This window comes from Fusarium musae, chromosome 1 (genome assembly GCF_019915245.1).
Source record: "Fusarium musae strain F31 chromosome 1, whole genome shotgun sequence".
Taxonomy (NCBI): domain Eukaryota; kingdom Fungi; phylum Ascomycota; class Sordariomycetes; order Hypocreales; family Nectriaceae; genus Fusarium; species Fusarium musae.
The window spans coordinates 2905804-2930186 of record NC_058387.1 but is presented as its reverse complement, the minus strand read 5'-3'; the positions used below and the strand labels follow the sequence as shown (position 1 = coordinate 2930186).

The 24383-nt window shown below is 48.6% G+C and overlaps 7 protein-coding genes across 7 annotated transcripts; 1 reads left to right on the top strand and 6 right to left on the bottom strand.

The window, feature by feature from the left end:
* Positions 1–37: 37 nt before the first annotated feature.
* Positions 38–1873, bottom strand: J7337_000885 (uncharacterized protein; the record flags this gene model as incomplete). The annotated part of the gene is made up of 1 exon (XM_044818632.1): positions 38–1873. The coding sequence occupies one exon, from the start codon at positions 1871–1873 to the stop codon at positions 38–40; it is 1836 nt and encodes a 611-aa protein (XP_044686334.1).
* Positions 1874–4634: 2761 nt separating this feature from the next.
* J7337_000884 (uncharacterized protein) lies at positions 4635–7511 on the bottom strand (the record flags this gene model as incomplete). Its single annotated transcript, XM_044818631.1, has 2 exons — positions 4635–6736; positions 6782–7511. 2 exons carry the CDS (start codon positions 7509–7511, stop codon positions 4635–4637), a joined length of 2832 nt encoding a protein of 943 aa, XP_044686333.1.
* A 5581-nt stretch (positions 7512–13092) lies between these two features.
* On the bottom strand, positions 13093–14187 carry J7337_000883 (uncharacterized protein; the record flags this gene model as incomplete). Its single annotated transcript, XM_044818630.1, has 1 exon — positions 13093–14187. The coding sequence occupies one exon, from the start codon at positions 14185–14187 to the stop codon at positions 13093–13095; it is 1095 nt and encodes a 364-aa protein (XP_044686332.1).
* Positions 14188–14624: 437 nt separating this feature from the next.
* Positions 14625–18091, bottom strand: J7337_000882 (uncharacterized protein; the record flags this gene model as incomplete). Its single annotated transcript, XM_044818629.1, has 4 exons — positions 14625–16871; positions 16925–17067; positions 17115–17804; positions 17866–18091. 4 exons carry the CDS (start codon positions 18089–18091, stop codon positions 14625–14627), a joined length of 3306 nt encoding a protein of 1101 aa, XP_044686331.1.
* Positions 18092–19465: 1374 nt separating this feature from the next.
* On the bottom strand, positions 19466–20222 carry PSF1 (DNA replication protein psf1; the record flags this gene model as incomplete). Its single annotated transcript, XM_044818628.1, has 3 exons — positions 19466–19559; positions 19620–20143; positions 20196–20222. 3 exons carry the CDS (start codon positions 20220–20222, stop codon positions 19466–19468), a joined length of 645 nt encoding a protein of 214 aa, XP_044686330.1.
* A 668-nt stretch (positions 20223–20890) lies between these two features.
* Positions 20891–21915, bottom strand: J7337_000880 (uncharacterized protein; the record flags this gene model as incomplete). The annotated part of the gene is made up of 4 exons (XM_044818627.1): positions 20891–21120; positions 21173–21558; positions 21765–21804; positions 21876–21915. The coding sequence occupies 4 exons, from the start codon at positions 21913–21915 to the stop codon at positions 20891–20893; spliced, it is 696 nt and encodes a 231-aa protein (XP_044686329.1).
* A 402-nt stretch (positions 21916–22317) lies between these two features.
* On the top strand, positions 22318–23801 carry J7337_000879 (uncharacterized protein; the record flags this gene model as incomplete). The annotated part of the gene is made up of 4 exons (XM_044818626.1): positions 22318–22368; positions 22430–22499; positions 22552–23044; positions 23246–23801. 4 exons carry the CDS (start codon positions 22318–22320, stop codon positions 23799–23801), a joined length of 1170 nt encoding a protein of 389 aa, XP_044686328.1.
* Positions 23802–24383: the final 582 nt, after the last annotated feature.

Sequence of the window (24383 nt, the reverse complement as noted above, 5' to 3'; positions counted from 1 at the left end):
AAAGCATTCAATGAAAGAATGAAAATTTGTCTCTAGCTCACCAGTCGATCCCTGCCCAACCATAGGTTCCATCAACGTTGTGCCAGCCCCCATTTTCCATGCTATCCTCCCATCCCATCATCACGGCCAGTAGGCGGCACCCTGAAGCACTCACCGTGCAAACAATTTTATCGCTCGACTCCGATAGAACGGCTAGATCCATCATATACGCTCGACCGACGAGACTACGGAGTCGGAGCGTTTCTTCGGAAGGCGGTGCCATATGCCTGGCTTCTTCATTCACTCCATCGACATTCACTCCTGCTGGTGCTTCAGCCGCATTATTTTTGCTTTGGACACCAAGATTCCAGAAAAGGGGAGCAAAGAAACCGCCCTCCCAACCAAACGTGTTCTCAACAAAGTTATTAAGCGAATGATGATTGCCACTTGCGCGGGCAATCGCACCTTTTGAAGCTAGACGAATTCGATCTTGGGAAAGAATGGTATGAGAAAACTCAGGCTCCTCATGAACTGTGGGGTCGTCCGAAGCCAAGAGAGTGATATGTCGCCGTTGCGTGTTATCTTCCATTCCTGTATTGTTGTAGTATTCGTCCACATAACGGATGACTTGTTTAAGGTAGACATCAGCCGGGATATAGGTATCGCGATATTGAAATTCGAGTGGATGCTGGTCGCCATGACGAACGTGAAGCCCAATGATGGGTATATGCGTCATGAGACTGCCCTCAGTGTTGGCTTTTGCTTGAATTGCAGTTACACGCTCGTCGACATAAGCCTGGTCCTCATCACTCAAGATAAATAGATCCTCATATCCAATACGAGCCAGTTCGAAGAGATCCCGCAATCCATCCTCGGTTCCTGCAACTCGATGATTTTGGGCTAGCAACGCCGGGAATACCTCCTTAGCTGTCGCAGAGGAAACGACCAAGTGACGAGCTTGAAAAGGACAAGGAACCATGTGGTGTCGAGGAGGAGGACGACAGTCAGGGATAGGAGGAGCTTCAAAAATCTCGGTCCAGGGTCCGTAGGCCCAACGTTTATCCACAATGAAGAACTCACGGTTAAGTTGCTTTGCTAGTCCGTAGAAGGTCCACAGCATCATGAGTGTGTTACCAAGGCCAGCATCTGAGGATTCCAAAACAAAAGTCATGGTGCTTTCGCACACCGGTTTATGCTTCAAGTGTTTTTTATCCACACCAACAAATTTGCCCTTGTTTTTGGCACGAATACCTTTGTAGGGTGCTAGAAGTCCTGATCTCTCAGCATCATATACGTCGATATAGTATTCATCTTTGGCATCATAGTTGATGATAGCCTTTTCGGTGATCGGGGCCTTGCGATGAATATCTCTTGCCCGGGAAGAAACCTCTCGGCATTGACTGCCCATCTCTGCATATTGGTCCATAGTCAAGGGAAAGTCCCCGTTTGGTGGTATAAAGACACTCCACTTCGAGCGACCCTTGTTGTCGTTGATAAGAATGGGCGTGGGGAAATCTGGGAAGGCATCTTGGCCAACCATCTCAAACTCCTCTTGTCCAAAATAAGGCCATACTGCCGCTGGAATGGCATCTGGATTCTGAAAAGCCAATGCCACAAGGTATGTGATTGAGAGCAAGATACCAAGGAGAAAAAGCCGTCGAAAGACTCGGCTCGGTCGAGCAACCAAGATCTGGCTCGAGGTCCTCTTTGGGGGTCGAGGTACCAGAGCTGGAAGTGCTGGAGAAGCAGGTGGTGAAAAGAATAGGTGGTTGAAATTGAAACGGGATGAAGTTGATGAAATAGGCCCACGATCTTGGGAGCTGTAAGAGCTAGCTCGGCGCAGGTTTAGTGCTGGCGGCACGACCAGCATCTTTGATTGAGTTGGACCAGACATCATGGGATTGTTGGGAAATGAAGCTGACACGGGAGAATCAAGCAATATGGGAATAGAATTGCTAGTCGAGAACCCAAAGCTGTTGCTCTGGAATTGCGAATGTAACGATGAAGGATCCGGTAGACAACAAACCAGGTCGAACAGAGCGGATTGGGCTGAAAGAAAGGCCTAAGACTGTTTGCTTTGCTTTGCCTATCTGTGTAACACGATAAAAAATTGCCCGTAATTTTTAATGGCAATAGGAAGTGTTCTCAAATGGGACGCTTTGGATTCCTTGTAAGCAAACGAAGGTCTCAAGTGGATGTTGTTCATCTGGCTTTGGTAGACCTAGAGGGAAGCCAGCCGTTGAAGTCACCCTCCCAATTACACGCAGAAGGCAGTGTTATATGTCCGAAGATAGGTAGTAGAGTCAAAACCTGAATGGGCGAGTAGCCAAATGCTTGGAATAAGACAAAAGATAGAATGTAAGGAAAGGAAAGGAAAGGAAAGGAAAGGAATGTGTAACGAATCGAATAAGAGCTCAAGTTGCGAGTGTAGACATCGAGCCTTGGACCTGCACTGCAAAGAACAAGAGAAGAAAGATCCCCTTGGGGCACAAAGGAAAGGAAAACAAGAGTTCTAGATTTTAGACGCTGAAGATATGAAATTCATCGGATCATGGACTTGAAAAGAAGACGAAGACCAGATGGGGCTCGACCCACGACAAGGAGTACCCTGCGATGGGAAGCAACTCCGAAGCAACGCCTGCTACGGGATGCTTTGAGCACGGACACCAGTAAAACATCAGACCAGGGAGGCATAGGTACCTACTAAGGTAGAAAATGTACAAATGCATGGGCTACCTTAGGTACTACCTAACCTACTAACCTACCTATGTCAAAGGGTATGTACGTATCCGGACAGACGAGAGCTTTACACTTATCGCAAAGCCATAATATAAGCAGGAGGGCAAAGTATGGTTTAGTTTCCTTCAAATCGTATCACCTCCATACTCATCAAACTGTATATCATCCCGTTCCTCTGGCCATTGAAAAGAGGAAACATCGCAAGCTAAGCTTAGTCCGACAGTCGTGTCGCACTGCGTGGGGTTCTTCAAAGACAGCGAACAAAGCAACGCCAGGGTTTGGCGATGATTTACCTCAGACTGATTACGCGGGCAGGGGCACAATATGCTGTGCACAAAAGTACTTGCCGCCATGTCATCATAAAATCAACAGGAAACATATCGCGTTCCGGTTGCCGACGATCATCACATGGGCCATCAGATCTTGCGCCGTTCAAGCTGGGAGCTGTTACAGATGCTTGGGAGACAGCCAACTATGTGGCAGTGCTTCACACAAGCATTGAGGGGATGAAATGGCGATGGGCTTACAGGCTGCCCATCAATCGCCAGACAAAGGCTGTCAACGGGATGTGGTGGCTAACAGCCGAAACAGCTATGCTACTCTTCCTACGTGACACTTTAGCTCAAAGCGCTTCCAGCCCTTTCATTCGCGGATTCTTCGGTCTTTGACCATTGTCACCAGCTAATAAGCACCTCTTACGAGGTCCGAGAGTTTCTCCACCCTAGTCCGCGCTTCTGCAAGGTACAGCTCCTTGCACGTCTTACTGGTACAGGGGCAGAGAAAGCAAAGCAAATAATGCTGGGGTCTCCCGGGTTTTCGCTAATTTCAGACCTGTTTCAGATTAAGAAGCTTTAAACAGTCAAGGCCAATGAGAAAGAGTTATTCTCATAACCATTCAGCTTCCTGCCCGTGATAACTGAAAGGGCCACATGAAGTCAACCCAACCTGCCAACCAAAAACAGCGAACGCTCCCCGATGTTTCGAAGACGCATCCTTCATGGGGCTGAGTAAACCGATCATGTCAAATTAGGACCGGGAGCTGATAGAAACGATATGCCGTGCAAGCGGCCGGAAGCTTCTTTCTCCTCGTGTTTTATGTTTATATGAGAAACAATCTCGGGCCCCAGCACGAGATTAGGATTGTGCGAAGTTGTTTGACTCTATAGTCGTGCCACTATAAAGCCTAGGGCGCCGTAGAGGATTTAATGCGATGTGCTTTATCGGGGTGCTTTGTTGTTCTAGTGACCTCGGGGCTTTGGCCTGTGTCTCAACTCAATGCAAATGTGAAGCACATCACAACCAAGTTAGTATCTTGAGGGCTCTAATCACATAAAACCTGATACATCAACTTACATGTCACATCTCTCATCAGTATTCAAGCTCGAATCTCAGAGTTTCTTCATTCTTATCTCTCTGTCTCATGTTTTTTCGTTCCCCATCATTAACTGCCTGCAACAGCCAAGTGCCACATCCTGTTGTTGCTGTCAAATCTCCCGCTCTCAACTCATCATGGTATAAGTACATAACTAGGCTCTCGTCCCCAAAGAATAAAGTAAAACGAAGGTAACAATGCCCTGTCAGAACGGTGGTTGCCCGCTTCCTGGCACAAAGAAAATTGTTCACAAAACGCAAAACGGGCTCTACGGTTCGCTGTTTCTCACCAAGTCCCTGAAACAAACATAAAATGCGGCCGCTTGCATGAGCCAAGGGCGGAATGTCTTCTTCATCCTTCCGTTTCCCTTTCCTCTCGCCCAGCGACAAAAGAAAGTATAATCGGGTATAACGCAAATAAACCCCCTTTTCCCGCAAGAAACAATGCCAATTTCCATAAAACGCCTGTATGCTCAATAAGTCTCCGACCCGGTTTACTCCAGAAAGGAGGCGTTATAATGAATTCCTCGGCTTTGTATCAACTTCTATGCCTCTGCCGGCATGTCTTTCCGCTCCTCAGGGGGATTCGGCGTGGGAGTTCGTCGTAAAGGCTCAAAGTTGGGTTCTGCTAAGGAGTCCATCTTCTGTCCACCCGCCAAGCGTACGCTACCTCGCTTGCCACGTACCACCTGGCCTCTCTCAACCCGATCTTGTAGCATCTCGTCCAAAAGGTTATTCATCTCGTCAACGCCTCGGGTTCGCTTCTTTTCTACCTCCACTGGCTTCGCACCGATGGCTACTTCAGGATGGCCCTCTTGTTGAGGAGGCGGAGAACGAGGCTCAACAGTCGCTTCGGCTGTGTCGCGTGACCGTGCTGCACTTCTCAAAGCAGCCAACATTCTATCTTTATCGTCAAGTCTTGCTCGAAGATCTGCTATCTCGGAATCTTTTTCCCGCAAGGCAGCAGATACGCTGTGATCTTCTCCGACCATAATAGCTTTGTTTGGGGCCGCAAAACCCACGGATGCCCGGCTAGAGCTTGCGCGACGTGCTTGAAGAAGACGCTTTTCCAACGTCGCAATATATCGATTCTTGTCTGCAAGATCGGCTTGTAGGGCACGATTCTGAGCCGTCAAGGATGCTGTGCCGTCACCAAATTCACCTGCACTGTCATCTTCAGCGTCTCCAACTTCATCTCCAATCTTCTGTCCACCACTAGATCGACGGCCGATTGTCGAAGATGCCGATGTCATAGATGATGTACGTTCCATCAGCGGTTTGCCACCTACTGAAGTGGCAACTGACGAGCGAATTGATGCTGGCAAAGATATCTGCGAGAACTGGGAAAACCGGGCATATTGACCGAGAGAGCTTATTGACCCATTCGAATTGACACCGATGGACTTTGAGCTGAGAATGAGGCGGTTCAGATGGTCGATTCGTTCCTTCAGGGCTGTCCGGGCGAGTTGCATCTCAAGAATTTGCTCTTCATGTCGCTCCGCAGCCTCAGCTTCTCTGGCTTTCTCTTCCTCTTCGTTGTGTATCTTTTCTTCCTCCACCACTTCCCCCTTGTTCTTCTTTGCCTGAGACTCAAGTTGCTGGCGCAATTCCGAGATTTCCATGCGATAGCGCTCAAGCAGAACTCGAGCTCCGCCTTCGCCGCCTGCTCCAAGAGCTTCCTCGGCCTTCTTTGCATGGCTAACGATATTATTCTTGGCTCTCGAGGCAAATTTGAGGGTATTAATCGTTTCCAGAGTGTGATTGTTGGCCAAGGCCGCGCTATTACCAGCTCCGATCTGTATCGTGCAAAGAATACTCACTAGAGAATTCCCAGATAAAGCTCCCTGCAGCAGCCGAGTGAGTTTGCTATCGCGATATGGAAGATGCTTCCCTTCCTTGTCTGTACCCTTTGCTTCTTTCTCCTTCCACTCTGAAAGTTTTGAAATAACTGTGCCCAGGGTGAGCAGACTCTTGTTGATATGAGCACCTTCTTGTCTACGCTCTTTAGATTCAGCGGCCTTCTCGGAGCCAGCCAGGTCGATTAAGCTGAGTGTTGATACTCGCACGCCACCAGGCAAAAGGCCAGACCGCTTACCCTCGCCCGCAACTGAAACACCTGGTATTCTCTCCCGAGACTCCACGACAATTTGAACGACTGCGTGGCTTCGTGAACTTCGAGCGTTGAACTGTGTACTGGCGGTTCTTCGGGCTTGGTCGCCTCGTGCAATGACTCGCAGGAGCTGCGTAGGGCTCTGGACGATCTCCTCCTTCAGCGGGGTAGCATACACACCGCGCTTGCTGTCTTCACGTAGTTTAATTTCTTCTTGCTGTGCACCCCCTCCAACGCCGTTCGCAATGGGCATACTTAATAAATCATGGATTTTTTCATTGTAAATCTCCAGATAGCTGACTCTCAGCAAAAATTCCCGTGATGGTGTTTCTCGGATGTAAGAAAAGATATCGGTGATGGCAAGTGGAATCACGCCTGGTGATGAAGCGGTTCCTTGCATAGAAAATGTCTTTCCGGTGCCGGTCATACCGTACGCAAAGACAGTACCATGGTAACCCTCCATAACCCGTCGGACTAGCCGTTTCGCAATATGGTCGTATACTCTGGAGTTATTGTCATGTGTCGTGAAAACATTATCTAAGATGTCAGTCTAGGTATGACTTCATTTCCTTGGGTACATACCATAGTAATGGTCACCGCCATCCTTCCCTCTGAACGAGATGAGCGACTTGCGCCCATCCACCATCCACTCACCCTCAGGGCTCCCGTTGTTTCCGTTAGCGTCTGGTCGAACCCTGACACTTACAACGACATTCCCCTTCCCATCATGTTTTGATGCTCGCTTGTCATTTGAGGTATCAGGTTTCTGGCCCGATCCTTCCGCGGGGTCATCATATGTGGTAGCTGATGTCGAGTATGAATCTTGTGCTGAAGAACTACGACTTTGAGGTGGTGACGCAACACTGATCAAACCGTCTGACATGCGTACACTCGTAATCGACTTTCCTTCCCCGCTACCATTAAGGAAGCTTGGTGTGCTCGAACTCAGCGTGCTGTACATGGATTCCTTTGCGACCTTTGAGGGCTTCCTTGTCGATCGGGGTTTGTCTGCGGCCCTCGGACTAGGCGGGACGCCGCTGCTCGAACGTGTATCTCCCCTGGGCGGTTGTGGGAAAGAGTTGATGCTGACACTCTTGCGGAGAGTTTTTCCGGGACCATTAACACCAGAGCCAGTCTTTGGCTGTGGGAGTGCGGCTGACGGTGCCGGGCCTTGGGGGGCTAGGCTCATTGTCGACGGTGTTCGAAGACCGGATCGGGGTGTGCCCGGGGCTGATCTGATCGAGGCTGTGGGCGAGGGGATATTTCCTGTACTCTTGCGCGTCTTGCTCACTGGCAAGGCCGGCAGTGCCATATTGGGAGGCCCGACTGAAGGCCGAGACGGGCGCGGTAACGTTGTCGTCATTGTAACTTGAGATCGAATGTGCAACAGAAAAAAAGCAATACAAGGATTTGGATGCGCGCAGGCTCAAAATCGGAGGCCTGGTGCTGTAGCTTTTTTAGACGTCCTGAAAGGCCGGTCGGTCCATTAACAAAGTTAACTGGAAGACAAGGTCGGACGGCTTCGCTCGATTAATGTCACCCTCGAAGGTTTGAGCGTCGAATGTAATATCAGGAGAATGTCGCAAAATGTGTGGATTCTAGTCTTTCGAATGATGGACTAGTTTGGTTGATCAAGGGAGTAATAGATCGGTGGAACGCGGGAAGCTGCGCGAAATCGGATGTATGTATTCCTCTCAAAAGTGGTATCGGCTTGGCTGTATATTGTCAGTGACCAGAGAAAGGACGCAATAGCGCATAATAGTGTAGAGACTGTCGCTCTAGCCAGCACAATGAAAGAAAGAGATCGATATTGGAAATAAGCACTTTTCAAAGGAAAATAAAACCGCCAGCAACGTATTTGGCCGTTGAATCCTTTGAGTAGATGATTGAAATGGAAAGGGGGTGGCATATGAGAGAGTGTTCCAGGTGCTGTCTTCGAAGTAGCAACGCGACAGGAGAAGAAGTGAACCCTTACCCTTGACAAAAAGCAAACCACAGAGAACAAGGACAAGCAAGGCTAACGTTAGTGTACCTCGACTAGCGTGGCGGGTAGCCTTGGTTGAGCACGGTGACGATGCCAGCCTCTGACCTCTTGCGTTGCAATAATCGAGACCGGGAAAAGACACAGACCAAGACCGGAACAAAGCGGGCAGTCGACTGCGAACTGGAGATCGTGGACCGAGTCTTGATTCAAGAGCTAGCAGACAGTATTGGCACAGAAGAGAGTGATAAATGGAGTCTGGCGTCGATGTTTGCAGCTGAGAAGAACAAGGGCAAAAGCCAAAAGGAGAATCGGTTTCAGTAATATTGTGTATGCATGACACAGACACATACAGCTGAGATTACCGTGTGAGGTGCCGTGTTTGCCTTGCCCAGACCAATGTTGATGTGGGGAGAAAAGAATTGAAAGAAGTCTTCGAGGTCAGTCGAGTTTGGGGTGGAGGTAAATGGCTAGACAACTGGGATGGAGGTTCTAATGCAGTCCCACCACAGGCGAGGCGCAAGCACAGAGAAGAAGTTGAGGGAATGAGTGGCGTGACGTACAAAATAGAGACAAGGGAGAGTCTTGAGAAAGGGTTATCAGACAAGAGCAATAAGAAAAGAGACATATGACTCCCACAGAATCGAAAGGAAGAAAGTTAAAAAGGCTTCGATCCAGAAAATGACGAACGCGGTAGAATGGCGGGTGAGATGCCTACCTCAACGTGCCTGGGCTGGAAACGGCCCGCTTGAGCACCTAACAAAGCACTTGGGATTTTAGAGGGCTGGTACACCAAGTTGGGGACTGTTGCGTTCCAACTGAAGCGACCATAGCACTAGGTAGCGTGGGGGTGTTCAGTAAACCTTAAAGCCAATGGATCTACAGTATGGCTACCAATGTTTGTTTGATAAATCAGTAGATGTTTATCGTGGATGAGATCCCAGACATGGTGTCCTCGGAGACCTTTGAAGCATCTAGATTGGATGCGAGCATGCATCCTGTGACCGCAAGGGCTTTGAGGTGCCGCTGCAATACTAGAGCAAGGACTGTAATTACGATATGCAAGCCCAGGTCACGTCGTCGAGTAACATTGCATGCTAAAAAGTCGATTGGCCCAGGGTGCACGGTCTAAAAAGTCCCCCAGTCAAGATAATGAGCTCAACTACAGGGGACGAGCCAATCAGAGTGTCTTACCTGGACGCTTGAGGATATCTTCCCCGGCTGGTCTTGTAGTCTACGACCATTGTGGTTAGACTGGGGGACAGAAGAAAACATCATCAGGCTGGCCATCATAATGCTGCTGTTGAGTCTGTTGTACCAGTAAAGATCCAGGGAACACGGATCATTCTCAGAACTGATATCCCTGACCCCCTCTTCTCACCAAAAGGAAGGGCCATCCAATTGTTATACATGGACTCGAATCTAAACATTTTCTCTCGCATAAGATTCCTCTACTAATGCAATAGCATGCACCAGGTAAGATGCTAAAAGGACGGCCTGGAAGTTGCCCTTATTAACAACAGAACAATCCACAAGGTCGTCGGGTTACGGGTAACTGCGTCGTCGATCGCGCCGACAGTCATGTACCCCAGCTGTACCTTAGTATCTGCCTGAAGGGAGCTTCTGGCTGAAATCACCCACTTCCCCCTCAATTGGGTCCTTGCGAGGAAGCTACGGCACCTGTGATTTAGCTCCCGGCATCCGAGCAACCTCAAACAGCTAACGCAGGTACTACCGCTTGTGCCTGGTTGGAATAGAAAACTTGGTCCAGAAATGGAGGCTTGTTTCGATTATCATCATATTCTAAGGTAAAGTAGATATGATAGTACATACTTACCTACCTTAGGTAGTGGACGTATGTAGGTAAGGTAGGTACTGGGTTCGTACCTACCTACCACTGAACGCAGTAATTGCACCACTACCTAGATTGGCGTTAGATCTTGCCCAAGGATCCAATGTTTGCTCACGAGCACTAAGATCAGTAAAACTTTTATGTTTCATATCCAGCTCCTTGCTTTTGAGCTGGAAATTCTCCATCATTAGAATTCCAAGCCTTTTTTTTTTTTTTTCTTGTTTGGGTGTTGTCTTAACATGGCGCACGCCAATGTTCCCTCCTTGGCGTATCACATATGTATCCGCACCTACTCCGTATCCATTGTTATAACTTACCCATGGATAAGGTACAGCGCAAATAGTAGATTGCCCAAGCGTCGTTGTCTCAACTTCTCGATGGCGTCGACTCCTTGCACCACGACTTGCTCCCCTGCCAACCTCCGAGGGCATCATTGACCTGCTCCCAACCCAGCGCGGCAGCTTAGCCTCAAGTTGGTCATAACAGCCGGTCGCCCCTTTCCGTGTAAGGATTGGACCCTTCGCAATGTTTTTGCTCCTTGTTGGCGGAGCGCTATTACCAGCTCCTTCGAAATTCGATCGTATCAACGACAGTGGCACCTACCAAGAAAGGCATCTTCGGATGTGGCAGATCCCACATCAGACGGTGATGAGTGTCGTCTTTGTCGACTCGTCTCCTGCACTCCGCAATGTCTTATTATTACTTATGCAAAGCATGCATCGGGGACTTCAACCTTGGATTGTCCATGAGGTGATCCAGTGAACCTCACGTACTCTGTACAGCTAACTCCATACTGTACCTGCATGCATCTCCCACAGCGGGTCCCTTTATTCAAGATTTGCAAATTCCATGGAGCGGAGTGTCTTAATAATGATACCCTTACCGAGAAGGCCCCCACTGCCCAGCTTATAGGTAACTTGTTCTATAGACAAGGGAGCTTGTAGGTGTCGGTCAATGGTTAACAGCCTACGGAGTAGAAATCACAAAAGCGTTGATCATGAATACAGCGTCTTGCACGCAGGCCTTGTCGAACAACATGAGACTCGATGGTACATCAGATTGCAGCAATCCTAAACTCGGATACCATATGGAAGGGACCCAATTCATACTCAAACAAAATAATGGTGAGAAATTGGAAAGAAACATTCTCAGTGGGATGGCGCATTCCGTCACCAGTTTTCAGCTTTTGCCTTGTCCCGATGTTGTGGGAGCAAACTCTATGCCATTCCGGCAGGTTCGTCCATTATTGGTCTCAACATCAGATACCATAAACTGCAATTTATTTGTCCCCTTCAGTCGTCCATTTTGCATGGCTCATCAACAGGCTTCCAGGGACCCTGGTCTGTGCCCCTTTCACGGTTCACTGAGGCCCCACTGCTCCATAACTGATAGTGTGGTTGAGCCACAAGCTTCGTGTAGGACTTAACTTTATCACAGAATTACAAACCATTTCTAGCTGCACAACTTATCACATCGGTAGCATGTTGCTTGAACATCAATGGTGGATAGTGATAGTCCTGCCGATCAGCTGAAAACGTGATTCTTGCGGATTTACTACATGCCCGACTAACATGCTGTCAAGCCTGTCCAAAGGATAAAAGCAAGCACTTGCAAGGGTATTCTCGCTTTTACCTATCCTCCCAATGTGACAGCCTCGTTCACTTGCTTCAGGGTTGCACTATCAACGGTTCTTTGACGGCCGTTGCACCCGTCTTAACGAATCGCTCACTCAAGGCTCATCTCGCTCCTGGTACCACAAGGGTCTTCTCCGCCTATCATAAAATCTCGATGGGACGTGGATTATCACTGCAACTCCCAGGTGAACATCGCATTGGTCTATTCTGTGGAGATAATTTCCTTGTACCTCACAATATACTCTCAGGCTCTCTAAAAGCTGATTTCTGAGCTCCTACGACTTTTGTCAACTGCATATGCATGATGATTTGTTACCAACTACGATAAGTAAACTTCGATGATAATGTGCCAGTACCTACTTGGTCATGCCACCACCTCAGAAGGTTGCTGAGACAGAATTGGCTAGACGCAGCCCATCTACAAATTGTTACTCCATGAACTTGCCAGTCTGGATGACTGCGTCAGGCTCGCTAGGATCGTGCCCACTCAAGATCAACACTGCATATGCAGACTCTTCCCTTTTCTTGCTCGTTAAAAGCCTGGCCTGGTCTGATCTAACATCGTCTTGCTTTTGTCTTTCGTGCCAGCATGGCTAAGCCACATCCAGGTGGAAACCCCTCGCTTGTCTCGCTATTCCCAAATGACAATCCCGGTTCAAAGCTCGATAACGAATGGGCAGCTCATACCTGATGACTTTAAGTCCTAGAATAGGCATGAAGACAGCAAACACTCTCTTTTAATGAACGAGTTCTCGTGTATGGCAAGCAAACTTTCCAGGGTTCAGATAAAAATGCATCTGCTAGCCGGCTTGATCTCGAGCTCGTCTTGAGAACATATATCTTTCTTCGTATGCATTCTATCATGAAGTATAAACAGACGAAAGGTCCAAATCCTCAAAACATTGTTTGACGAACACCTACCCTTGCTCTCGTCTAACCAGAGTGTCAGCATTACATAGATTCAATGCCTGTCAAGCGTTCCCTATCACAGTCGGATCACAATTCAATCACAACTGTCACACTTGGAAGCATCTCCACTCCAATCGGATGTCTCATTGTGAGCGCACTTCATGCATGGTCGTATAAGTACCCTGCTCATATTAAGGTGCCAGCAACGACTGCAGAACACTCCGTACAGAGTACTTATCTGTTCTATTGCGGGCCACATATTACCGTGTATAATCATTTAGACTTGTTGTTGTTGGTAGGTCAATCAATTGGAAAGCCTATGTTTATGACTCGAGTCCATATGTATTAATACAGAGCGTGTCTTCCCCCTTGATACATCACAGAAGTCCGTTATCTTTGCTTGAAGCAAAGGTGCCAACGAGTATCAGAATTAGCTTTCCACGAGTAACACCATAGTCTCATGCGCCAAAAAACTGAAAATCGAAAAACAATGCCGTATAGATTTTGCCGCATCGTGTCAACCTCCCAATGCTCTCAATCCTCTTCCTACGCTTCCCGTTTCAAAAACTTCCACGACGCCCAGCCCTACGGCTTCTCCTAAGACCCAGTACCATTCAACTCCCCAGAAATCCTTCCACCGCGGTCCATAAAGCCCACCACCTTCAAAGCGTTCTTTTAACCAGCTCTCTGGCCCTTCTCCCCAACGCGTTCGCCGTAGGGAGTCTCGAACCCAGTCCACGGTAGCGGTCGCCAGCTTCAGATGCCGGCCATGACCTGGGACTGATATTCGGAGGCCAGATGGTGTTGAGGTTAAGCGTGTAAGTGTTGGGGCGCCTCCACCGCCACCAGCAAGATGAATAGCATTGTGGCCGCCCACAGCAGAAGCTGTGCCTGAAGCAAACCGTGAGACATGGTGAATGGATGTCAGCGTCGTTCGGTTTTCTGGCCGAATATCGAGAGTACTTTCTGGTGCTGAGGGCGTTGAGCTTGTCAGAAAGCCTGCACGAATAAGCTCGTCGGCCTGTGTGTTCTCCAGTGCACCCTTATACAGTATCTGCGTAGTTGGGTTCTCTTTCAGAAAGGCTTTGAATGATTTCCTCGTCACTTCATGTAGTGGCGCTTTGTCTAGCATCTCATTGTAGTCCATCATCTCTATCAAGGCTTCTCCTCCTCCTCCGCGTCTCTCAACTCTGACTCTGCGCACTACGCCATTCATCGCTAATTCTGCAAGTTCCCGTTCAACTTTCCCTGGTGAACTAAGAATAGCATTGAGATGGCCTACGGTAACTAGAGGTGCCGTTGTCGCGCGGTAGTTGAGAATCTCAGCAGTTCGTGTTGAGTTGAAACCTGCTTGAGGCACGGGACTGAACATCCGAGCACGGATGTACCGCATCGCTTGGACGACATCTCGTAATGTAAGTTCTTGCTCCAAAGCCTTGGTTAGGCCGATGTCGTCGAGTTTGTCATAGAATAGATCATTGTCTTGATGCTTGGACTTGGAGGTCGCTCTTCGCGGAGTTGAGTCAGAACGTTGACGAGAAGGCGGTGATTGCTTTAGAGGCTTGACAATTCGACCTGGCTTGCCGAATATAGACCTTATGGTTTGTGGCATGTTGGGTGACTAGGTTTTGATGGCAGAGTAACGTTGTCAAATACAATATCTGAATAAGTAATTCTTGTTCAATGTCATACGCCCTTGGATTCGGGTGGCGAATTGGTGGGGAACTGGAGGACCCGACTCTCCGAACTCTGGTGAGAGGCTTATTTCAAAGGAAGGATCAGGTACCCATCGATGTAAAGTCCTGGACACTCATAAGAAAAGAAAACTCAAAGACAGTGAGAGTTTCAATATGCAAGTCAATTTGATGCGTATCCAACTGCCAAACTAAGAAATAAAATAAATAAATTAAATTAAATAAAAAAACCAACACCGGACTAACGCTTCAAGTTTCGTGCGTGCGTGGTGATCCTTTAATAAATCCCATCTTCTCAGATTTCATGGAAGAAACGAAGAGCTATTAATTTACACATATCGTAGGCCAATCGAGCTCAGCCCGCTGTTGTCAATATGTATGAAGTGATAGCACTCATCCTCTCGCTTGTCAGCTTCAGTGATATCCTTAACAGCTCTCTTCCAATTTCTGGTTCCTTCTTCTGGATTCTGTCCCACTGCTCTCGATCCATCAGCCAAACCACACAGTCACGCTCCACGACAGCAGTTGCAGTTCGATCTGTTTCGGAGAAGAAAGGCAACTCGCCGAGTGTCGTTCCGGCCACGATACTCTCGCAAAGCCAGCCCTGAGGAAGATCATACTCAGCACGTACAATACCACGTTCCACGAGGTAGAACCCATTGGCTGGCTCTCCACGTCGGAACAGAACAGTCCCAGCAGTTATCTCCCGCCGAGAGAAGTAAGAGGCTGCTGGAAACCAAAAGTCCTCATTCTTATCACTCAAGCCTTGAAAGACCTGGAGCATAAGACGAAGGGGCTCCTTGAAACTTTGCCACTTCTTCGGACGTTGTATTTCCACGCTGCTCAATGCATCGCGAGCGGCCTCAGCAAGGTGATTACGACGCGGTGAATTGAAGGGTGGATCGAAGGAGGAGAAGCCAGATGATTTGTTGGAAGGCACGTCCAAATTCTGCGCGGAGTGTGCCGATATCCGCCTGAGGGAGTTCAACTCTTCCTGTCGGGCGTATAGAGTCTTCAGAAGCTCATTTTCGCAGCTCTCAAGAGCAGAGTTCAGATTTGGCAGCATCATGACCTCGATACCATCATTTCCAAGTCCGACAGCTCGTAGGTTGCGACCAAGTTGAGTTTCCGAGTCCACGCCACTCAACACAAGGACGACATCCTTGTTATCAAGTAAGCGGCTGATGGTGTTGAAGGCCTCACCAGCGGAATAGTCGAGTCCAGTAACGTGCCACATGTCAAGAATCAGGAACTTGATGGGCTGCTTAGTGAATGTGCTGTCCTCCAATAGGCCCCGAATTTTTGCCTCCACGCTGACGATAGTCCCAAAAAAGAGATAGCCTGTAAGCTTTATGATATAAATCTGTCGGCCGACCTCATGCAGGTAATGATGCTGAGAAGGATTGCGTCGCACAGTGGAGGAAACAATATCTCCCGAGTAGTTTCCACGAATGGCTGACACACGAGAGGTCTGTAGAACCAAGGAAACAAATGCCAGTAGTATGCCAACTCCGATACCAACGACAAAGTCATGGATGCCCATGACAAGAACAATGACCACGACAGTCAGATACTCTGCCAGCTTGAGCTTCTTTCGCGGAAGCCACAGAGCCTCAAGCAGTAGCTCGAACCCAAGATCATAGATTAGAGTGCCCACCATCATAACGGGGATGAAACCAATGAGTGATGGACCAATGACCATGACACCAAATGTTGCTGCGGCCAACATATAACCTGCAAGCCGGCTATTACCCCCAGACCGCATGAAGAAAACTGTATTTGCATAGACCAAGTAATTTTGAATACTACCAAAACAGCCGGACAAGAAGTTGGAGTAGCCATGCAATCTTAGCTCCTTGTCAAGATCAGCATGATCCTCGCCACAGTTTAGAGCTAAGGCAGGGACGTTGATGGGGACATGCAAAATGCCAAAGAATGTCAATGCAAGCATAGCAGGCACACATTCGATGACTGCATCCCAGCGTACAAGTTTGAACTCTAGAAACAGGTGGTCAGCCTGGTAGTGAAACCAGGGAAGAAGGTAATTGGACTCACTGTATAGGGTGTAAAAGTACCACCATGGCTCCCCAGAGGGAGGCCCCTCAAAGATCCAGCCATGGTCGCGTAGTACATCAACGTCCAAAGAATCCAATGCAAGGACAAAGAAATAAAAGATGAGGGGTATCGCGAGAATAAATAGGGGGAGGAAGAATTTGGATGTGATCTTAGACTGGCCATAAAAGAGAACAATGGCGAGAACTAAGGGGACGGCCCAGAGAGGGACGGTGGCCGGGTCAGCGAGCTGTTTGAGAGTGTCGAGGTTGTACTGGAGGCTGCCATCTAGTCGAGCAGAAACCTCGAATCCAGTTGCGATCAGGAACCAACCGACACCTCCAATACAGCCAATGAGAATATGCCTAGGAATAAATCCCACCATGTAACCGACTTTGAATCGTCCCATCAAATAGAAGACGAGACCTGTCATCATGGAGCTGAAACTAAATGACACGATTGTGGTGGCGATCACAGCATCAGGGTTGTCTTGCCCGACAATATCAGTGATCTTTGCAGCCATATTATGAAAGAAAGGAACCACTTCAATCTAGGAGGATGGTTAGCAGATATTGATTGACTTAGTCTAGGGGTGCGACTGACCAGCTCCGAGCCAACAGCACCCTTAAAGATACTACCAGATGAAAACGTTATTTGCGAAACAATAGTGCTAACATAGAAAACAGAAATTCCAGCAGATCCCAGGTGAGAGAAAATTGGCTTCCCTAAAGGGAAGAGGATCATTCCTAGGCTTGTTAGATGTCATGCATAGACTTTGAACTATAAAACATACCATATGATAGAGCATCCAATATATTGAGCAGCAGACCAACGGCAACAGCGGGTAGACATGAAGTCGGTGTCACGACCACATTATTCCAAAGCGCAAGACGATCCCACTTCTTGGGGTTGATAGCGACGGCCACTCCTTTGGAAACCCTTTCTTCCATCTTATTGCCGACTTCCGCAAGACCACTGAACCATGGTCGTTTAGTCTGAGGCTTTTGACCCTCGAGGTCAGAGTATGACCTCCGGCCACCGGATGTTATCCGAGTGAGCAGAGGGGTCTGCTCCGTAGCTTCCTCTGCGTGTGCAACTCGAGGTTGCTCCCTGTCCGGTCGACGTGCGTCACCATTTGGCTCCTCATCCTCGACTTGTGGTTGGTTTGGCGCAATCGATTGGGGAGGAGATCGCTTTAGGAGGTTTGCCAGTACGGACGGTCCCGCATCCGCATCAGTATCGTCATCGTGGCCATCTGGAGACGGCGGCTCGGAAACTTCGAGGATTGTTCTGGAGGAGCGGGTGTTGTCGGCCGTAGATGAGTCATCGATGACCTCTGAGTCAATTGAGTCCTGGTAAGAGACCCTTGCACGTTGGAGAACGGTCGAACTCTGCTGTGTCTTGGGGTCGGAGAGCAAGTAATTCGCAAGCTCTGCAGTATCCTGCCGAACAGATAAAGCGTTCTGAACACTATCAATTGGTGCTGTTGTAGATGGAGGAATCAGCCGAAAATGCGGGCAGACGAAGAATAGGATGTGACATACCTAAGCCGTCTCGCACAGAACCATGGATGAAAGATCTGATAGGTTCTCTGTGAGCTGCAGAGCTAGAGGACGGTCTTGCAGCAATTGGGACATGGGGGCTATGGCCATGCTGAACAGGAGAAGTTGAAAGCTCGTCGCGTTGCAATTGAGCTTGCTCGTTTTCCGATTGTGAAGCAGCACTCAAAGCCCTTCTCCTCCACGGTGTAAAATTGAGCGGCGACGACATCGTATCGACTTTGGGCGGCTGCAAAGGCACTTATGAGCGCGGGTTGCAGCTCACTTCAGCACTGTTGCATGAGTGATACACAAGGCCGATGGTCGACTATCTTTCAATGTTTCTTTCTTCTTCTGCTTCCCTCCGAAGTCCAAAAACAAGGGAAATTTAAGCAATATGAGCGAGACAATCAACATTCCAAGTGAAGCTTTCACGACAAAGAGAGATGGCGAGGATTTCGTAGGGAATGGAGTGACGAATGCCAACCGCAACCCGACGCAACGCAGCCGCAGCGTAGCGTAGCGCAACTGAATGGCCAGGGCGATCAGAGCGATGTGGGTCTCATCATGACACTATCAAACTTAAGGCTCATACGCCCGCATTGAGTTTTTCACAACCAGTCAGTTTATGGGATGAAGAGGCAACAAATGCGTGAAAAACACGCAAAAGTTTAGCTTTACCGTCGCCGGCCAATAAACGAACGGCTTAAATATGGCATGTTTCCATTAATTTCTCATTATAGTGATGCGCTAATGCTACTAGAATCAGGCTTGATCTTCGCATAGAGCAGAAGTATCTGTTCTAGAATCCTTGTCATGAGCCATGAACTGCATGTCCTGCAGCTTTTTTTTTTCTGCCCGTCCATCTGCACAGGCGAAAGATCCGCTTGGACTGCCCTAGAACCCACTGACAATCGCCAAGCCTAAAAACATGTCAAACTTGGTCGTAACGGCCGCCGAGACTCGCCGGACGGGCCGAGTTGGTTAGCGCAAGGGGATGTTGAAGTGAGAAATGATAGGACGCCAATGGTGAGATACATAAATCCTGGATTCGTGTTTACGTAGTACGTGAGTATCCTCTTGCCAATGAGGATCTATTCCTAATTGTGCATCTGTCTATGGCCCAGGCACGATTAAGAGTCTGTAGAGGTATCTACATTTGATGTTTTTCCAGCTTAGGCATGATCATAGAAAGAAACTTAAGGCATTAGGTCAAGTGCCTCTTTTCCTTGTAATCAAGTAGATCTTATGGCCATCACATTTGGTTGTCCTGAGGATGTGTATCTCCTCACCAAACATATGATGTCTTAAGGTTCCACCATCACTACAACTTTGAGGGGCAAGCATTGCGGAAGACATTATCCATTCACATTGTCCATTGAAAAGTGATGGACAGCTTGGACCATTGTATTGGAAAGTCAAAGCTCTCCGTGGCTTGCGCACTACATTAAGCTACGAGTAGCGAATTGATGTTTACGAGAAATGAACATGAACGAATGCGATAAATTGACATGTGATCTTATAAATATTTATGACGCAGGGTATAATACTAGAAATAATATGCGACCATCAAGCTCCCTATCACTTGTTCTGACCCCGCTTTCTCTTATCCAAGCTTATGCAAATAGCCCTGTGCAATGAGTCTCTCAACGTCCCCTTGGCGTACATAAAACTGACTGTTCTTGGTCAATGTTATAGCCCTGATTCCATGGTCAGTTCATCGCATGAGACGCAAGTGATGTTGGTATTGCGCAACTCACCCGTACTCTGTTTGGATTTCACCTGCATCCTTGAGTACTCGCACGTCGATGAACAGGTCTCGTGGTGGCTCTAGGCTCCCCGTAAGGTCGATGTCTGTCCATTGCCCCTTGTAGGCTGCCAACAGGTCGCTGTACTGTCTAACATATTCCTCCTCTTGAGGGCTGAGACTACTCTTTGATGCATCACTGCCACCCGCGCCGGAAGCACTCGCAGGATCCCGTACTTGTTGCCCAGACAGATCTACCACGTCTGATCCATTCCATACCAATTCTTCAAGCTTATCTGTCCGTGTCCGGTGGTAAGCGAGCAAGCAACGCTTGTTCCTTCGCATCGAAAGGTGGTTTACTAGCAGAGTGCAAGCAATATCTTGGTCGGCGCTTGGATCAAATGAGCCTTGAAACGGCTCAAGAAGTTCTGCAACATCTTTGTCCAGGTCTCTCACTTCTCGCGTCACCGCTCGAACAATTTCGGTCTGGTAAGGAGGCAGATGGGTCAAATTTTGGGTTCTTTTGGCATGTTGGACCTGTCGTCTATATGTCAGATCTGTGTCAGGGGTATATGGACAAAAGGAATACCAGCTTGTTGCCCAAATCTCCATACATGATGCAGCTGGTCCAGGTCTATGTGCTTGTACAGTATCCTGTAAGCTGTTCTCGTGTCTGTCACATTAATCAAGTAAGGGAAGTGATCGAGGATGATTGAGGACTGCCAGGCCGAACTATGTTCCAGGCAATGACATCTTCACTTTTGTTTTGAACAGAAGAATTGTTATGTCGCGTTAGTAACGTAGAGGCAGTTGACCGCGACTAACCTACGTTAGCGAGCTGCATGGACACGCGCGACAAGTCGAGTTTTACCCCGCTGTAATATGGCTTAAAGCGATACGATTCATTAAGGTACCTGCCTACCTAGGTATCAAGGTCGGTGCAGGTGGTTGTTATTTGCATCGAGACCCCTCACATTCCCCTGAGTCAGAGGGGTTGATAATAGTGGGGTATGACTTTTTTTTTTTCCTTTCTCATCAACGTGGATGCTTTATCACATACGAGTGGCTGCAACTTGCCGGATGAAACATCCTCAAAGCTACTGGTAACGAGTATTATACTCAGTCATATTTGTTTTCATTTTCATAATCTATGGTCGGTACGATGGGGTAGGATTCATGACTTTTCCACCTGTACGTAGCTCATTCGAAGTCATAAGATCCCATTGGTCATCAGTCCTCGCCGTCGTGCCTCATCATAATTTTGACGTAGTTTACGCAGACTTTTTATAGCTTCTGCATGGCAGCAACGTCAGTGGACTGGACGTAATCCTCAAGCTCTTGGATCTCCTCCTCGAGGTCGGCAACGGAAATCTTCTCGTCCTCAACAACCATGTTAATCTGGAGCTTCTTAACACCGAAGCCCACGGGGACGAGCTTGGAAGCACCCCAGACGAGGCCGTCCTTCTCAATAGCACGGACGGCAGCCTCGAGGGCAACCATATCAGTCTCATCATCTAAGCATCGTTAGCATGGGAATTGTTGAAAGGACGAAGGGAGAAAACATACCCCAAGGCTTAACGTCAAGAGTGACGACGGACTTAGCGATGGTCTTAGGCTTGGCCTCCTTCTTCTTCTTGTACTCAGCAAGACGCTCCTCACGGACGCGAGCGGCCTCCTCATCCTCCTCCTCGTCGTCGCTGCCGAACAAGTCGACATCGTCGTCATCACCTCCCTCAGCCTTCTCAGGAGCCTGGGCGGGGTTGATGGTCACCTCAGCGGTCTCAGGGCCGTAGGTGGTGTAGGGAGCAGCAGCATCACCGGGGAGGGTAGCGAACTGGCTCTCGTAGCTAGCAATGTGCTTGTACCATCGAGCGGCGTGGGGGTACTTCTCAGCGTCGGGAGCGCTAGAGAGAGCCTTGAAGGTAGCGACATCAGCCTGAGAGGCAGATTGGCTGGGAGAATGTATTAGCACATATTCTCAACTAGTTTTGAGAAAACAGCGGGTGTTTTGAAAACTACTCAGAGGTGCACAAGTGCTTGTTGTTTCGTCAAACGGCGGGTCTTGAGTCCGCCTCCGAAACACGGACCAATTTATCTCATCATACAAGTTCGAAAAAGGAGAAAGATTGTGCGAGGTTTAGAACGGTTCAATACATACCCAACAATGTAAGAGCGGGTGCTCAACCAGCTGTTGAGCACTGATTTCAGGTGTCAGTGTCCATGGTGCGGAAAAGAGAGGCGCAAGAAAACTATGAGGCCAGGGACATACCGGTAAGCCCAGCATCGGAAACGAGATCGGTGAAGCCCATTTTGAAGGATGTGAAAAGTCAAGTCGGAAAGAAGAGAAAGGTCGGGTATTTGTAGAGCTGGGAGAGATGTGAGAAAGGAAAACGGGTTGTCTGGTCGATGTCCAGGTGGGGTTTATGAGATTTTTCACCTAATCTGCTTTGACTGGGGCTCACCACTGAAGACTAAGTGAGGGGCGGAAAAAGTACCGGATTAATTCTCTCCGCTAGCCGCTCCTCGAGCGTCATTGAGCTACCCAAGGTGTAGGTGGGCCCAAGCTTCCTATCTTAGGTAACTCCATTCTATGCATATCACAGCTGGACGACGTAAGAGCTTCTGCCGCCTTGTGAAGCAAGCCGTTGTATAACCTTTTCCCAACACACCACAATTTTCACTCTTCCGACACACGCCCAAAATTTCCGAACATGCCAATCTCACCAATTATCACCTTCAAAGCGGGCCAGTGCGAGGTTGATGTACGTCTGATCCAGTGCCCAGGAATTAGTAGCAGCATGTACTAACTTCACCTGTCTCCAGGCCTCCTCTAAGCCTTACAAAGTGAAGCCGCAACCTGAGCCGGGCTATATCTACCTATACTCTGAAGATGGTGAGTTTTCGGGTTCGCCCTTGTCAATGCTGCATGGCTGATGACAGAACAGATCTCGTGCATTTTTGCTGGCGCAAGCGAAGCGAACCCCTCGACAACCCTGAACTTGACCTGATCATGGTCCCTGGCGATGGCAGCTTCACTCCTCACGAATATACATCGTCTTCCGAGCCCACCTCCAAGACCAACGGTCGTATCTTTGTCCTCAAGTTTACTTCCTCGTCCCAACGATATCTCTTCTGGCTTCAGTCAAAGCCTCAGGCCGAAGACGGAGATCCTGCCTACTACAGCCCCCGTGATCGCAAGATTGGCGAAATAGTCCATCAACTACTACAGGGTGAGGAGGTGGATGTAGCTGAGGAATTGTCAGCTCTCCGTAACAACGATCACCGACCGGACGACGAGGATGAGACCATGGAGGACGCCGATACCCACCGTGCACCTCGAGGAAGCGGCAGTGGAGGTGCAGGACCTGACGCTACGGGTGGAGACGTTCGAGAGGAGGGCGAGGGCTCACGAGAGGGCGGAGCTGATGGTGCTAGAGCGTAGGTGATTCCCTTTGCATGGTTAAATTGGATGGTATGCTAGCGAGCGATGGGCTTGGCTTGTAGATCACAGATCTGGGACAACAGGTCAACTGTGTAAAACTAGATTTCTTCACTGTGAGAGGAGAATTGGGAACTAGTGTCCTGGCGCTGGATCTGTGGCATAAGCTCTAAAATGTGACTGTGCTGACCTTGTTCCAGGGCCTCTTCATCTGCCCCTGATGCGGATGCTGCTGCCGCTGTGAAGAGCTTTCTGGACAGCCTTCGAGGCCCGTCAGGACTCTCGGGTAGACAGCAGCAACAAACCACCGAAAAGGCATACCCTTATCTCAACCACTTACTTCCCACTTCCATCACAATACCTATGGTTGACTCGGCTACCGAGGAGTTCACAGACACATTGATCAGCCTTCTTCCTCCTACTGTCATAGTCCTTGCAAGTGGCTCAACAGGTTCTGTTGATGGGAAATTGGAGCCACCAGCTTCGGCTGTGGAGGATGCGAAGGCCTCATTATCCCTGGACAACAAGCGGACGCTGTTGAAGAAGGTTCTGAGAAGTCCCCAGTTCAACCAAGCCCTGGCAAGTCTCACAATGGCCATACGGGATGGCGGTTTGCCAAGCATTGCGGATGCTCTTGGTGTAAAGGTCCAAGATGGAGGATACTTAAGAGGCAGTGGCATGCCTTTGGGTGGTGGCCAAGCTATTGAAGCATTCGTGGATGGCGTTAAGAAGACAGTCAAGGACGAGAAGAAATGAAATGGCGATGCATCCTCGCGAGGTACATTCTCGAATGTGTGCTTGGTTTCTCTAATGGCACGAAGAAAAAAGCAATACTTGAGGTATCTTGACGAAGTTTAATGCATGTTAGGCAGCATCCAGCACCAAACGACTTTCAGACCAGTTGTTCCAATCTCTGTTCGTGATTCCATAAGTGAAATGGTAACAGGGGTTGAAATATGAATCTAATTATACTATTGGGCTATCGATATCAGAGATACAGGTAATAAGGTACCTATGTATGTGTCTTTGGGTTAGAACCAAAGATGCCGTGCCTATAGGTAGGACGGCTGAACGGAAGGCTATTTACTCAAGGTGGGGCCTAGGGTCCCGTCGTTGGCCCTAACTTAGGTAGGTAATAAGGTAAGGTATCCATTTACCTTGGTGCTTACTGCTTGGGCTAGAGGTAAGGTACTTTAGTACCTACCTAGGTACCTACCTAGAGAGGCGCATACTGACGTACTGCACATTCTTCAGGGTAACATTTCAAGCTAGCTCATCAACAACCAAAATCCAACCTACAACTCAAGCTCTCTTTAGCCACTACGTACTTCATTCAAG